The sequence below is a fragment of the Buteo buteo genome, chromosome 1 (genome assembly GCF_964188355.1).
Source record: "Buteo buteo chromosome 1, bButBut1.hap1.1, whole genome shotgun sequence".
Lineage (NCBI taxonomy): Eukaryota > Metazoa > Chordata > Aves > Accipitriformes > Accipitridae > Buteo > Buteo buteo.
The window spans coordinates 66,744,896-66,760,963 of NC_134171.1; the positions used below are offsets into that span (position 1 = coordinate 66,744,896).

The 16,068-nt window shown below is 56.0% G+C and overlaps 2 protein-coding genes across 3 annotated transcripts; both read left to right on the forward strand.

The window, feature by feature from the left end:
• Positions 1–2,322: 2,322 nt before the first annotated feature.
• IBSP (integrin binding sialoprotein) lies at positions 2,323–7,372 on the forward strand. 2 transcript variants are annotated; one of them, XM_075022675.1, is made up of 7 exons: positions 2,323–2,491; positions 3,533–3,597; positions 3,678–3,728; positions 3,857–3,928; positions 4,118–4,174; positions 6,209–6,310; positions 6,624–7,372. In XM_075022675.1, exons 2-7 carry the CDS (start codon positions 3,544–3,546, stop codon positions 7,209–7,211), a joined length of 924 nt encoding a protein of 307 aa, XP_074878776.1. In that variant the 5' UTR covers positions 2,323–2,491; positions 3,533–3,543; the 3' UTR covers positions 7,212–7,372. The 2 variants fall into 2 exon arrangements, with proteins under 2 accessions (XP_074878776.1, XP_074878865.1); XM_075022764.1 differs by lacking the exon at positions 6,209–6,310.
• Positions 7,373–10,380: 3,008 nt separating this feature from the next.
• Positions 10,381–15,024, forward strand: MEPE (matrix extracellular phosphoglycoprotein). Its single transcript, XM_075022900.1, has 4 exons — positions 10,381–10,440; positions 12,016–12,069; positions 12,827–12,919; positions 13,030–15,024. Exons 1-4 carry the CDS (start codon positions 10,381–10,383, stop codon positions 15,022–15,024), a joined length of 2,202 nt encoding a protein of 733 aa, XP_074879001.1.
• The last annotated feature ends 1,044 nt before the right edge of the window (positions 15,025–16,068 follow it).

The following is a 16,068-nucleotide window of genomic DNA, read 5'->3' on the forward strand; positions in this document are numbered from 1 at the left end:
GAGAGCTCAATGCTCCAACCCTGAGATGTGATGCTTTTAAATTTTTTTATTTTTTTTTTTTAAATGAAAACGTTTTGGATGCGTTTGGCCGACTTCCCTGCTGGTGTCCCTGCATGGTGGTGGGAGGTTGCTGCTGCTGGTGGCCTGCCCAGGCAGCACCCGGTCTCAGGCCCAGGAGCTAAACATAGGTGCCGGCTGCGCGAGTCACTTCGGCACATGTTAATTATCCTGGTGCTTTTTAGGGATCTTGGGTGAAATATGCGTTTTTATAGTCAGTTTTCTTTTTTTAAGCAGCCTGGAGCAGCAGCCCTTTAATTACATTAAAAATTGCCTCCCACCAGCACCCTCTGTTCCTCAGCCCTGATGAAATTTAAGCTCAAAGCTAGGCACATGCTCCCTGCTCTCCTGTGCAGGGCAGCCCGTGATGGTGTGGGGCAGTGGGAAGCAGGGCTGTCTCTGTCCTGTGCCCCCTGTATCACCCCCCAGCAGGGCAGCACCTCCAGCCACCCCAGCCCCACGGAGCTGGGGGGATGCCGGGTCCCTCACGATGCTGGTGTCTCTCTTTACCGGAGGCTGCTGTGTTGGCATCGGAAAACTGCATGGCTTTTTTTTTTTTTTTTCTTTCTTTTCTCTTTTTTTTTTTCTTTTCTCTTTTTTTCTTTTCTCTTTTTTTTTTTTCTTTTCTCTTTTTTTTTTTTTTCTTTTCTCTTTTTTTTTTTTTGTGTGTGGGTTTTCCTGGCCTGGGGCGCCAGCTGAAAGCCACGGCCAGCTCCAGGCCTCCCTTGTAATTATGGTTCCTCACAGTGACACAACGGGCTTTGAAGCCCATGGGGCAGGCACAGCTGCGCAGTGCAGCCCCAGGGTTTGCATGGCGGGGACGCGGCCCAGATTGCTGCCAAGGCTGCTGGACCCCTGGGGGGCTGCAAGGGACCTCTCCCTCCCCAAAAGCATGCAATGTGCGTGGCGTTTCATCAGCAGTTAGCAACTCCCCACCAAGTACCTGTTGATGTGGTGAATGAGCAAGAAGACGAAATAACTACAACAAAAACCAGCTTTGTCTTTCTGGTCCTAACCTGGGAATTTGGTTAACTGGAAATCCTTTGCTTCCCAATCAAATTCAGGCTCAAACTGGGCTCCCCTGGATGTGGGTGAGGCTTTCGACAAGCGCAGCCCCCAGTTTTGAGCAGAAACATGAACGTTTAGGTCTTTCACTGCAAAGCGGATTTTTCTGCCCTAAATAACCATAGTTTTATCACTGGCTAACCTGTGTATCATCAACCTGCTTGAAGGCAGGCATTTTCCAGCCCTGCTGTTCCCTCTTTGAGGATTGTAGAGCTGATTGCATCGGGTGGGATTTGCAATTCTCCTCGCCCCTGTGCAAACTAAAGCTTCATTCGGCGAAGAATCGGTCCCCTGAGCTGCTGCAGCCCAGGCACGTGCAGGAGTGGCAAGGGGCCTTTGCTGAGGAGTGTAAGAAAAATCTGGGAAAGAGGGAGCAGAGGTGCACTGAGGAGCTGGGCAGCTGAAATCCCAGTGGGAAATGATAAATATAGGGAAAGGAGAAAGGATGTCCCTGCAGAGGCGCATGTAGGGGGGCAGCTGCAGCACCCGTGTGCCCCCATCCCCTGCTGCCAGGTGCAGGACAAGAGGGGTGGGCTCCGACCACTGGCTGTATCCTGCCACCAAGGTCCCTGCTGAGCTTTGGATGATGACGAGGGTGGGTTTTTTGCCTTTTTTTGCCCCAGGCAATTATTCTGCTTTGCTGGGGTTGTGTACAGAGCTGCCAGATTTCAGCTGGGCAATAGCTGATTTTGGAGAGTGAGGGGCCGCCCCGGCCCCTTTGTGGGTCTGTGTGGTTCAGGGGGCACAAGAAACAAAGCAGACGTGCATTTTGTAGCATTGCTGTGGCAGAAATGGCTTTCAAAGGAGGATTGGTGACACCTGTATCCGAGTCCCCTTTTCTTTCCCTGCCCTTCCCAAGGCCCGTTTCACCTCTGCAGGCAGCCTGTAGAGGGATTTGTTTGGATTTAGCCTTTTTTTGTCTAATGGCTATGCCCAAGTGACTGTGGAGCTGGGCCTTTGAGGTTGGTCTTTTTTGTCTTCTTGAAAAAACAGTGACAGAATTTCCCCAAAAGGGAGGTAGACACCCCCCGAGAACAGATTTCCCAATATTTATTTTAATTTAAACCCAGAGTGTTATTATACCCTCTGGCCTCCTGGCCGTTTCTCTAAGGCCAGACCCTCAATTAAGTGGCGTGGTGCAAACCTCCCCGGGTTTGGCAGCGGCGCGGGGTGCTATGTTTGTGCACCAAATCTGCCGGCGTTGAAGTTTGGGGGTTTTCTGGCACACGCTGCCGGGCTGGCGTCACTCTGGGCAGGGCGGTGACTGGCTTGGGAGGGGGCAAAAATAGACCTTATATCCCAGCAGGGCAGCGGCAGGAGGAAATCTGTGCCGGCTGACTCCACGGGTAGCCATCGGTGCTGTGGCAGGGTAAGCTTGCTGCTGCTTTTCCCAGCCAGGTTGTGCATTGCCATCTGCTTTTTGCAGGGGAATGGGGGGCTCAGCTTGCTGGCAGGGCTGGATGCTGCTTTTAGCCCTTTCCTGCGTCTGTGGCTTCATGAAGCATTCAGATGGAGGGGATGAGCATCCAGAGCTTTGCTGCATGGCCAGGGAAGCTAGCTTGTAGCCAGTTGTTTTCTAGCCTGAGTTAAACAAAGATGGAGAAACTTCAAGTGCAAATAAATATAATAACTCCCCCCAAACCTCAGCACAGCTGATGGTGGGTTTAGCTGGAACAAGGGTAGGAAGAAGGAAGATTAGTAGGCTTGACTGAGCCTGGGGGCATGCCAGGAGCATCCCTCCCTGGGGGGAAGCTGGGACGCTGCAGGGAGGGTCAGGCATGCTACTTGCTGGGACTGGGATGGAGGAGGGCAAGCCAAGTTTTGGTGCTTAGGGGGTGCATCTTGGACACGTCCAGAGCCAAGCCTCCCCCCTGGATATGCCTACGGGGGTCTCCTTGCATTACTTGCTGCTATTTTTGTCAATGGCAGACTGTAGAAGCTGGTTATATTCATTTATTTGTTTGCTTATTTGTTTTTCCTCAATGAGGTTAAACTCTCCATGGTGTAATTCCCAGGGGTGTTGCTCCCTGGGCAGAGCCAGAGCAGGTTGCAGGGCTCTGGGAGGGTGGCCACTGTTGCGTCTCCAACGGGAGGTGTCCCCACTCGCTTGCAGGTGATGGGGAAGTAGGGGCAAGTAGTCCTGCTCAGGGAAAGCAACGTGTCCACTAATGGGTGAAACTTGCTCTTCTGGTATTTTGTGGCTTCTTGCAAACCCAAAATGTAGTCATGGAAATTGAGGCAGAAGGACTTGGGTCTCCAGAGGGGTTGGGTGACCCCACTGAGAGGAGGCTGGAGGTCAGCCTTTCTTCTCCCCGCTCACCCAGGTGGACACAAACACCTGTAAGATTCAGGGAAGTGACGGTGCTTTCTAGCAGAAAAGCAAGGCCTCACTGTGTTTCACTGTTCCTAGAGAAAGCAGCCATGAGGACTGCCCTGGTCTTTGCCTGCCTGGTGGGTATGGCGTGTGCCTTCTCGGTGAGTTCCGGGCAGTGGGGGGACCCCCCAGCCTCGCTGGGGCTGGTGTGGGGCGCGTGCCAACTCAGCCTTTCCCCCAGGTCAAGAACTGGCTGTGGCGAGCCAAGTCGGATGACTCGGACGAAAACGCGGTAGGGTCTCCCCCCCACCCTGCGTGCCCAGCCCCACCCAGTGCTGGCCTTGAGGACGAGGATGTTTCAGTCACTCCTGTACCCAAGCCCACGGGCTGGTGGGATTTACCCCCTTCTTCTCCTGGTAGGTGTTCAAGAACAGGCACCGGTATTACCTGTACAGATATGTCTACGTGCATCCCCTGCAGCAACGGTACCAGGTGGGTGCTTCAGAAGGGTTGCTGACGCTTCACTGCCCACCAAATGCAGAGATATCAGCCCAAATGAGACAGAGACATGTTCTGTGCCCCCTCTGACACTGGCCTGTAGGGCTGGGCTAAGACCGTTGTGCTCATGACACCGACGGAGACCCACCAGCCCTACTACAGCTTGGTTTTCCCTCTCCTTAGGGCACTGACTCATCAGAAGAAGAGGGGGACGGCTCGGATGAGGAGGAGGAAGGGGGGGTGAGTATGGCAAACCAGCAGCCTGCAAAACAAATATGGGAATTTGGGAACTTTCTTTGGGTTTGTAGTGTCTGCTCATCAGCATTTGTGGCCGCTGACCGCCCACAGCCTTGCACTCTGGATGTGACTGGATTTTCTACTCTGGGCTTTATTTTATTATTTTTTGTATATTTTTTCCTTTTTCTTCTTTTTTTAAAGAGGATGGGCAGGGAATGCACTAAACAACCCTGAGACAAACTTTCTGGGTTTCCATTTTCAGATGGCTCAGAAAGGAGCAGGACAGTTCAAAGGGCAGAAGCAGGGGTGCTCACCTGCAAGGCAAAAGGCACTGTTAGGGACTCCTCTTACCTCCTCCTTTCAGGGTGCGTTCCCTCCAGAGTGCTGATAAAATTGCTATGGCAAATACGGTTATGCTCTGCACGCGTGCATGCGGAGGGACACAAACTGACACTATACTGGGAATTGCATGTTTGTACCAGGCCAGCCAGTAATGCTGCTCCTGTCTGCTGGGTCAACAGGAGCTCAGGCACTGCTGCATTTTGCGAGAGTCATCCAGGTCCAAAATTAAATGCCAGGGATTACGAAGATCTCTTGTGCCTCACCGGGCTGCAAATGCTCAAAAATAATCCAGTGGTCTCAGGCACACAGGTGCTTTGAGACAGGGATCTGGCATGCTTGGAAACCTGTGTGTCAGCTCTGATCACATCTTTTTATTTTTATTTTTTTTTTTTAATGATTCAAATGCTAATTTCAGGGGTCTTTTTAACAGGAGTGTAAGCCTGGGCATCTGGTCCTAAAACCCTCTTTGGAGGCCTGCCTGGGGTTGGGATGCAGCACAAGGTGGCCTTGTCCCCCAGGTGCCTCTGCCAGCCCTGGCACTTCCCTGCAATTTGCCGCTTTCTGCCTGTTGTTCTCCCCTACCACTGCAAACACTAGGGATAACTTTGAGTAGTGGGATGAGACAGCCAAAAGAGGAATTTCATTCCCAAGGAAGAAATTAAGTGACATGCAGGAATGCAGCTGCTGTTTGGGGCTGCCCCTTTTGCTTCAAGAGCACCAGAGCAGTGGCCATTCCTGGGCAGGGATGCTGCATGCCTTCACTGGCAGGGGGTGGTCAGCAAGATAAATCGTGATGAAAGGCCCCAAGGTCAGTTATAGGTATGTAAAGAGCACTAGTATAGCGGCTGCTAGATGGGGGGGGCATCGCTCCCATTGGCACAGCCGGCTACACCGTGCAATTTGGTAGCTCCTCCAGTGGAGACGAAAACAGCCTGGGTTTTCTCTGGCATCATATGCACCCATATTTTAAGTGTCCGAGCTGGCCCAAAACGCCAGGGTGAGCATCCTTGGTCTTGGCGCACAAGCAGCGGGGATTGCCCAGGGCAGGGATGGCAGTGACCCCGTGTCTCTCTGCCACGGCTGGGTTCCTTTGCCAGTGGCAAGGTGCTCGTCCTCCCAGGCTGGGGACAGGGTGAGCTGCCCCACCAGTTCCTCAGTGGTTGCTCCAGGCTCTGATTGCATTTGGGTTATTCATTGCTTTGTTTTTAGCGGCAGGGACTGCTCTGCACCCTGCTAAGAGACCCACTGTGCTGCGTGGTCTCTGGGGCTGAGTGGTGCTGATGGCTTATTGCTGGTAGGGTTTGGGCTCATGCCTGGCTTTGAGCTGTCACGCTCTTGCCAGCTATCTACACCTGGTGTGTAGCGTGTCTGCATGTAGTGTGCCCGTGGCTTGCTTTGTTTATTGGAAACTGGGAGAGGTAACTTCAAAAGCAAACCTTTAGGTGCTTTGTAAAGCAAAATGTGTAGCCAGAATGGGAACACCCGACTCCAGCCACCACAACTTAATTGCAAGGCTTGGGCTGCCCTGCTGCATCTTCTCAAATTCAGCCTGGGGCGAGACCCGTGGGAAAGCAGGAAACTCAGAGCAGCACCCAAACACCACGTGGGGATGCTGTGTGCCCCCCTCACTGCTGGGAGGGCTGCGGTCCACTCCTGCCGCTGACCACCTGCCCCGTCCTCTCCCTGTCCCAGCAGGAGCCATCCCATGCTGGCACGGAGGCAGCTGGCCACCCCGCCGGAGCAGCCCCTGGGGACAGCCAGGGCAGGCTGGGAGGAGACAGCATTTCTCCCCAGCAGGTGTGGTTTGGGGAGCTGGAGGGGAGCACCCGGGGGGAGGGTATGTTCACTGCATGCCCACTTGCACCCATGGGATGCCCTGTACCCTGTTTCTGCATGGGGGGGTCTGCTGCGCAATATGCCCACAGCTGGGCCAAGCTCTGGGCATTAACCAGGCAGGAGGGTCAGAAGGGGCACCCCAAAAAGGCAGCCTTGCCATGCAAGGCATGGAGGGGATGCTCAGCTGTGCCCATGCCTGCCCCACGCCACGTGGCACTGAAAAGCTACAACCTCCTGACACCCAACTAATGCCGTGTTATTTTCCCCCCGCCAGGGCAAGAGCTGCCAAGGACCCCTGAAGGGGGGCAGGAGCAGCACTGCCGGCAAGGGGGGTGACTCTGAAAATGAAGACAGCGATGAGAATGAGGAGGAGGAGGAGGAGGAGGAAGAGGTGGCCGAGAATGAGAATGGCATCAATGGCACAAGCACCAACACCACTGAGAAGGCAGATGGACCTCACGGCAATGGCACCGCGGTGGCTGAGGAGAGCACTGGCACAGCTGAGGAGGAGGAGGAAGAGGAGGAGGAAGAAGAAGAAGAAGAAGAAGAAGAGGAAGAGGAGGAGGAGGAGGAAACCGAAGCGACCACCATCACCAGCACCACCGGTGAAGACGGGCTGTCCCAGGCAACAACCATGGGAGATGGGGGACCCACAGATGCCACCACAGTTGGGGAGCAGTGGGAGTATGAGGTGACGGCTGCGGACCACAGGCGGGGGGAGGAGGGCACCACCGATGGCAGCTACAGGGATCAGGATGAGTACACCCGTGGGGACAGCTACCGGGCCTACGAGGATGAATATGGCTACTACAAGGGGCACGGCTATGACGTGTACGGCCAGGATTATTACTACAGCCAGTGAGTGGGCATCATCACTGCCCCATCCCACTCAGGAACATATATCCGAAGGCTCACTGCAGCTGCTGCATGCCAGAGGGGACACCAGGAGGCTTGCGGTGTGCACCGGCTCTGTCCCAGGCTTTTTTTTTGTATCTCACAAAGCGAAATGAAATAAAGCAACTGAACTGAGCTCATTGGTGACGAAGGGTTTGCTGCCAAATTTGCTGGGGTCAGCGGGGTGGCATGGCAATTGGTGGGCTGAGGGGCTACGGGTGCTCATGCTGCTCAGGGTAAAATCTCTTTGTTCTGGCTCAGATGCACATAAAAGGGGGGAAGAACAGAAAGGCTAACTAGGAAAGCCTCTGTAGAGTCCTGTCTGAAAAATGGAAGGGCATTTTTAGGGTCACTGCTGTGGGGTTACTGCTGTAGAGTTGACGTGAATTTGCAATATGTGGGTGACGATAACTTTACCATGTCTTCCACTCCTCAGTAGCATGTCTCCCATGGCCTGACCACACACCAGGCAATATTAATAAAGACATTAATTTCTCTTTCTGTGCATCACTAGCTGTAGATGCACACTGCTGTCATGGCAGCTTTTCTTCTGCATCCCTGCACCAGGCATGTGGGTCCCACCGAGGCTGGGCACCTTGGATGTGTTTCAGACACTGGTGCTGCAGCCCAAAATGGTCCACAACTCTCCCTGCCACACAGCCTCATCCCCAGGGTAAGGTAGGGCTGTCACAGTGACAGCAGTGCATCCACTCACCTCCTGCGTGAGGGATGGGGATGCCTGGCTTGTGGTCCCCAGGATCCCTGCCCAGAATCACCTTCCCATATGACTGTGGCCCTGGCCAACTGGGGATCAGCACCACGGACCGGGAAGGACAAAATCCCGTTGGGTTCCAGGCAGTTGCTGCCATTTAGGAAAAGCAATGGCCCTCATGCATGGCTTACGGCAGGTACCGCACTGCCCTTGCACTGCTGGAAAGGAAACCTGTGTATAGGTCCAACTGGTAAACAAGTTACCATACTGGGTAAACCCAGTATAGGTCCAACTGCGAAACAAGTTTCTATTCTTGCAGCAGCAAGCTGCTGGCCACTGTACAAAACCGCCTCTGTGTGCCAAAGCTGGGCTGCGGCTGCTGGGGTGGCAGGGGGTGCTGCCTGCAGGGTGGGCACCCGTGGGGCCAAATCCCTCCAGTGGCACCGGGGTGCCCCGCACATGCTCGCAGCTGGTGGGGGACACACGAGAGCCTCATCGTCCACATCCCCAGGGGGTGCCCAAAGACGTCAGGGAAGCAGCATGGACAAAGGGCCCTGGTGCTGCCAGGGGCTGGGTCCCACTCCCACGGGGCACCCAGCCCGGTCCCATGTGCGTCAGCCCCCCCAGGCATCCGGCCAAAACTCTGCCTCCCTGAGCCAAGAGGCACCGGCTGGCTGCTCCAGTACCTGTGGGGCAGCATCCAACCATGGCTCCCCGGCTGGTGGGAGAGGTCAAGTTTCCTCCTGGCTCTGAGATTTGCTGCTGCCTGAGGCTGGATGCTGATGGTTTAAGCATTTCTGGCGTTAATGCAGAGGTCATGCTTGCTCCCAGGGTTTGGGTCGGGGCAGGGTGGCAGGTGGGATGGGAGGTCTTGTCACCACCACCACAGCGAGCAGCTGAGCCAGGCTGGCCACAGCAGGGGGAACCCCCCTCGGCATTCACGTAGGCGACCAGCAATACCACCAAAGCTAGAGGGGTCAGGAGGAGAGTACGCACCTATGTTGTGCACATCCTCGTAGCACCTTCCCACAGCAAAGGTGGGCTCAAAGGGACCCGTGCAAGCAGTGCAGGAAAGAAAGCTTTTTTTTTTCCTTTTTTACTACTCTTCTATTTTGGACTTTCACTGGTCTTACCTCAGGGGGGTTGAGGTTGAAACCCAAAAAGCAAGTGTCGGAGGCTATGGCGTGGTGGTGGCTCTCAACTTGGCCATCACTGCCCTGTGGAGCAGTCATGGCTGCAACTGGGCTGGGGTCAGTGTATCAGCCTTCCCTTTCTGCAGCCCTGCCAGCTTTCCCATATCAGTCACGGTGAGCATGCTACGACCCACTGCATCCCCTCTTATCAATAACCAGGCTGGATGTGTTCCATGCTAAGATCTGTGTTAATCATCGAGCAATTTCGCCTTCAGAACAGATATTTATAAACTGTGCTTTCTGTTTATCCAACCAGGTGGAACATTTGATAGCTGTCTTCCACCACAAACACATTTTTAGCTGGAAATTACTCCCCCTGGTTATCTGCGGGCACTGCCAGCCCTGACAAATGTCCCTGGGCAGGAGCTGATTGGCTCTGCGTGCCTGGGGCCAACTTTAAATTTCAGCAAAGTGGGCACAGCCTCCACGGTCTGCTGCTGGGACCTGTCTCCGACAGCGAAAGGTAATCTTCTTACCTAGTTTGCCTGCCCTATCTCTCCCCAGCCCTTTGGCTCTGCCCTCCCTGAGCAAGGCATCTCCTGCTTTCACTCCAGGCAAGCCGCGGTGGGCACGGGGAGACAGCCCGAGCCTCGGCTGTGTGCATCTCTGCATTGCACTCTCGAGCCTACCTTGCTTTGTATTGCTGATCCTTGTGCATGAATTTCCTCCCGATGTTTTCTGGAGCAACACTTGCATGGCTAAAAATAGTCTCCCGACAGACCTGTGAGCCCAAGCCAGGGTGGATGGGTGATGTGAGAATTAGTAGCCAAAAGAACTACTGTCTCCTGCCATTTATCAGTGCTACTGAAAGCAGCACGCAAGTTTCTTAACTCAGACTTACGAATGTATGGCTAAGCCTGCAGTGGTTTTGGTGGTCATTTATTGCAAATATCCACCTAAGCTGCTTTGATGGTATGAGTTAAGAAGCTTTAACACCCGGTGCCGGAGCACTCACTCGGTGCTGTTGGCTGTGCCTGTGTCCTTGCCTCACCACTGCATGCACATGACGAGAGCATCGCCTTTGCTGTGAAGAGTGCAGAGAGGCAGAGCGATGCCGAGGGCCACCTCAGAGGCTGGGGAAAGATGGGGTCGCTGGATAACCCCGCTGCCATGGGGGCTTTGGGACAGCAGGAGTTTTTGGGTTGCTGCTGACTGGGACTGTTGGGGACTGCAAGTCCTGGGAAGACAAACTCCAGTGACACTTCGCTTTGCGCCCCCAGGAGCTGCCCAAGATGCAAACAGCCCTTGTGTGCCTGTGCCTGTGCCTGCTCAGCACGGCCCTCTCAACACCCGTGAGTATGGCTCTCTCCGGCTTCCCAGCGTGCCACCGAAAGTGTGGGGTATACCACACAGCGTGCCCCGGCATGCTTTCAGCAGCAGGAAAACATGAGTTGTACTTGCGTGTAGCACCTCTGGGGCTTAGTGGAGGTTTTGAGGTGCTGGCACAGAGGTGAACCCAGCAGGAAAAATATAGATTAGCACTGAGGTGCCTGATCATGTCGCTTTAATTTAGCAGTTAGGGCATTGTGCAAGGGCTGGTCTGGGCCACTGTAACTGTTCCCCTTGATTTCTGCAGATTTGGAATCTGCCCAGAGCTTTTGGCCTGGGAACAGCCTGAGCAGAGCCACAAGAAGGGAGGCGTAGGGAGGATGCTTGCCTTACCCACGTGGGTAACAGGGGTCAGAGGGGTGTCTGCAATTATATTCCAGCTCTCCTAATATGAAATTTGAACAGATATAAGTGAAACAAAGGGCAAACTAAGATAAATATAATAGCAGCAATTTTTGTCCTGCATAACTCCTGCCCAACATACTAAATATACAGCTAGAGTGAAAATCTGCTCCTAGCAAAGTCTTGCTTTTCCAGCAGGGTAAAGAGGAGGCAAACTACGTCTTCCCTGAGGGCTGGACCCCAGCCGTGTGTCCTTTAGCCCCCACGACAAGCTTGCACAACCAGATCTGTCACAGGGCAGCACAGGGAAAGGCAATAAATCAGCCCAGATTTGCTTTTCAGATAGAGGCACAGAAGAGAGTGGGTTAATACTCTGCTGCATAACCAGGGCAGTAATCCAGCCTTTGACATTGTTCACAAACAATGGAACAGCCCAGGAATATTTAATACTCTGGGGCATGTTTCTGCCCCTTTCAGCTGGGCTTGAGGTGCTTCAGTGACTGATTTTGCTGAGACTTGAGGGGCCTCCCCTCCATGGAGCTCTCTGCCCCTCTGGCACGTAAGGAATGCCCTGAAATGGTTTGGTGGGTCTCACAGGATGCTCCCACCTCCAGGTCCCCCATCCCTGATGGATGCACTGGCCAATACATCCCAAAAGATGACAGGATAACTGGGGGAAGCTGAAAGCTTGCAAGCATGTACAAAAACCTGGCTGTGAGGGGACAGGTGTTGCTGCTCACTTGCCCAGTAAACACTGGGAATCACCACAAGTTAACCAGGTCCTGGCTCCCGTCACAGTCAGATCCCAACCGTAAGCTGGAGCACTGTGGTGTGAGCAGTGGTGCCATGTATTAAAACTGCTCTGCAATGAAAATACTCTGCAGCAGAATCCAGTAAAAGGGTATTTGCAAACAAACAATATCCTATCAAAAGTAGCATGCAATGCAAGTAATACTTTTCAGACCCTGGAAATGGGGTTTTGACCTTTCCTACTATTGCTGGCTTTAAGCCAGCACCCGAGGTAGTACCTGGAAATTTATTGGCTTATCAACACAGTTTTCCCACCGTTCCCTGGACATCATGGCGTGCCCATCACACTGGGCAGGCTGGGTGGCTGGCAGGGGGCATTGGCAGGTGCCTGGATGCTGGAGCAGCATTTGACACCTCGTCTCTCGGTTGTGTTTTGCTGCCCGCAGGTGCCACCGCCGCTGCCTGGGAGAGCTGCCGGGAACTGTGTGGGACAGCACCGGGTATGTCCCCCCCTGCCCCATCCAGACCCCGTGGGGTGCCCTGCACTGGGGGCGCAGGGAGAAAAAGCCGCTTCTGGAGGGAAGGCCCAGTGAGCTGCAGAAAAAGACCAGTGGTCCCCTCGCACCTAAGCAGCCCTTACAAAGAGCAGGGGAGAGCAAAGGTGTGATGTGCTCAGGGAAGGGAAAGGCTTCCCCCCACCAGCTGCTCCTCTGCCCCTGTCCAGCCCCAGAACACAAATGCTTGGTATATCCACAGGTAAGGTTGTAAAAGTCCCAGGCCCAGCTGCTACGGGTTTTTTTCAAGGTGTACCAGTGTAAAATACATCAATAGCAAAATTCAGATGAGTAATGTGGAAGAAAATGCCTGGTTTTGCCTATTGGAAGCCAGCTGCTGTCCTTCCAGTGCTTAGGTCACCTTCAGTCCCATCACTCATGTCTGATGGGACCATCAACCAGATTGTTTATTCAAGTCATAAGCTACCTTGCAAAAAAACCCCCTACAGCTCCTGTAAGCAAGCAAAGGCAGAAAACGACCCCAAGGAAAAACCAAACCCTGGAGCCCAGGAGACGAGCACACGCATCCTGCCCAGGTTGCTGCCTATGCTGTCGGCCACAAGGTGGTGGGAGCTACCGCCCACCCTGGGGCCCCAGCGGGTGCTTGTGGGACCCTGCTGCAGTGCCAGGCACAGCAAGGGAAGCTCCTACTGTCACATTTAATAAGAAAATTGTAGGGTTTGGGTATTTTCTTCCCCCCCAGATACTGCTGAAAGGCTGCAATGCCAAGCACGGCTTCTACGTTTTCAAATATGTCTACTCATTTTCGACGCGGAGGAACCAGACACAGATAAAGGTGAGGAGGCGGCCAGGTAGCACAGCAGGACCCTGGCTTGGCTGCGGCACCCCACGCAGCCAGGAGGTGCTGGGGCTGTGCCCGACCTCTCCCTTGTGTGTACTGCACAGAAGGAAGAGGCCGACAGCCAGACTGCTGCCCCCGGCCGCCAGCTGGGTGACGACAAAGCCAGGCAGGGGCCAACGGAGGACCGGGTGGCCCCGGAGCAAGGTGACAACAGCAGCACTGATACAATGGAGAACGGGACTGGCCTCAAGCCCGAAAACCGCAGTGCCCCAGGCACTGGCAGGGATGCTCACAGTCCTCGCCCAGGCACCGGCACGCGAGCGCGTGGTGGTGTCGGTGTCGTGGGTCCCACCTCGGCCAGCTCAGAGGGCAGTGGCGACCTGGATTTGGTGGTTGAAGTTGATGGTGGTGTTTCCATTCTCCCCCAGGGTGGACGCCCTGGAGAGGCCGTGGCAGGGAACATCTCCACTGTCAGGAGTGAGGACAGGGATGATGGTGCCCCCAGTGGGGTTCCAGTGGAGGGGGCCATGACAGCTGGGAGGGAGAGGGCCCCTGCCACCGGAGGGGCTGGGGATGATGAGGGCAGTGGTGAGGCCACCATCCCTGGCCAAGGGCAGGAGGGGATCGTGCGGGGCACAGGGACAGGAGGCGCCACTCTCGCCTCTGTAACTGAGAAGATGGAGGATGTTCAAGTTGATGCTGAAGGTGTGGATGAATACGCTTACATCCCAGACTCGGGCAGCGTCACCGTCACCCACGGGAAGGTGGGCAGCACAGTGAGGGCCACCAGATTCACCCAAATCTCTCCAGACAAGGATGACAACGTCAACATCTTCATTGGGAGGGCCAACATCCATGTAGGGGAGCAAGAAGCCACCCAGGCTGGTGCCACTGTAGGAAGCAAGGATGATGGCATGCACGCTGTGGGAACCAGCAGCCCCCTGCCCAGGCTGGGTGTCACTGCTGCACGCGACAGCGATGATGATGATGGCACCCCTGCTCGCAGGCAGCCTGAAGAATTGACTACCACAGCCGCGCTGAGCCATGCGGACAGCGTCACCAGCAGCCCTGGGGATGGCCATCCCACAGGAGATGACGAGGAAGCTGCCGCCGCCGTTGGTGATGAAGAAGGACAAGGGGCCCCCAGCCCCTGGAGGGTCGCTGATGGTGTCACTACCATCCCCGAGGAGGCTGGCATCCATGGGAACGGTGATGACGAGGCAAAAGGTGAGGGGCAGAGGTTCGACAGGAGGCCGGGCCACCTGGCTGTCACCACCCCCCGCCAGGTGGGTGACAAGGAGGCCACTGCCGCTGTCCCGGCCGAGGGGGCCAGCATCCGCCTGGGCACCACCGTGGCCTCCCCTGGGGTGAGCGAGGGGGACTGCACCACTGCCGTGGAGATGGCCGGTGGCCGCACGGCGGGTGAGAGCACCGTAGCAGGGAGAGGGGGCAGCGGGGAAGTGGGGCCAGCCACCCCCCAGCCCCGTGGGGAGGGATGGCCCAGGGTGGGGGTGAGGGTCCGGCCTGGGGGAGCAGGGCTGGACAAGACACCCAGGATGGACAAAGCGCTGTCCCCACGCACAAAAGCCGTCAGCCGGGCGTCAAGCGGAGCCCAGATAAGGGCTGACGGCCGTGGCGGTGATGCCGGGGGCAGGCCGCGCACCACTGAAGCAGGGGGCAGTCCCCCTCCGCCGGCAGGGCAAGCCAGGGGCAGCACGGCAGCGGTCAAAGGCCAGGAGCGAGGGCGAGGTGATGAGGCGGCGGTGTCGGGGGCCCGGAGGGGCCACCTGCCCAGGCACCGTGGCAGGAGACCGGGGTCCGGGGCACCGAGGGCATTTGCGGCGCTGGGCCACAGCAGGCAGGTGGACCAGGTGAAGCGTGCCGACGAGCTCCACGTCCGCGAGCGGGCCTTTTATGCCCTTGGTGGGGCGGGGGGCGGCCCCCGTGGCTCCTACACCAGCCTCGGGAGTGCCGACAGCAGCCAGTCCTCCGAGGGGGAGCAGGGCAGCCAGAGCGACAGCCGACAGACGGGGCTGCGGCCCTCGGGGTGGGGAGCCCCAGGGCACCCCCATGGCCACTGGAGCCAGGGGGGTCTCTGAGGGATTGCCGGTATCCACCACGGTGGGCTCCAGCAGTGGAGTTGGGGGGGGTCCCACACGTTGTGTCCCCCCCAGCATCCCTGCTGCGGGCGCTGCTCTTGCCTGGGTGAGAGGCACCCTGCACATTGCTGGGGGTTGCATGGTGCTTCGCAGCCCAGGAGCCAAAAATCACTGGCTCATGCAATCCTGCTGTTAATTTGAGGGGGCTGCATCCAGCGCTGTTACAGCGATACATGGGTTTGCTGTGCTAGACAGCCATGTAACGGCAATCGTGCTACACGGCATAGGGTAGCATTGTTCGTGCACTGATGCGAAGCGAGTAAATAAACGGTGGGAAAAAGCCTCTGTCATCACAGTTTCACTTCCAGCCTAATGGAGAAATAAAAGCATTTCTGTACCTAAGGCTCTGCTGACTTTGTTGTTTGCCGCAGGACTTCAGGCAGCTGCTTTGCCACAAGCAGTGTGCTGCGGGGTGGCTGGTCCCCCAGCACATCCCTGGCCCAAGCATCACCTCTGGGGCTGCAATTTGGGCAACTGGTCCTGCACATCCCTCCCTTGGGGTACCAAACCCCACTGGCTCCTGCCCAGGGCTACCCGCCTCCCTGAGCAGTTTGTTGTTGCTGGGGAGCCCCACAGAACATCACCCACTTTGGCTCATCCATCTCCTGCAGTGAGAAATCCCCATCACGCCCTCCGGCACACTGCCAGCACGCTTGCCGGTCCCACCGCCCTCCCAGCAGCACCACAACACCCTGGCTGTGCCGCCGCCATTCCCACCACTGTCCCCTGCACGCAAGCCAGCCCGGGCTTTGACACGCTGGAGCCGTGCCGCCGGTGGTGCCCAAAGTTAATCACTGTTTATGCAATTGCAGGTTGCCTTTTCTGTCCGAGAAGCTGCTAAAACAGGCCGGCTCAGCAGCATGCCAGATCAAACGGCACAGTGGGAGCGGCATCGTGCCTCGCAGGGAGAGGTGCCACGCTCGGGAAGGGACTCCCTGCCGGCGCTGTGCCCATGAGGGGAGAAGGGGTGGGAGCAGCTACGAT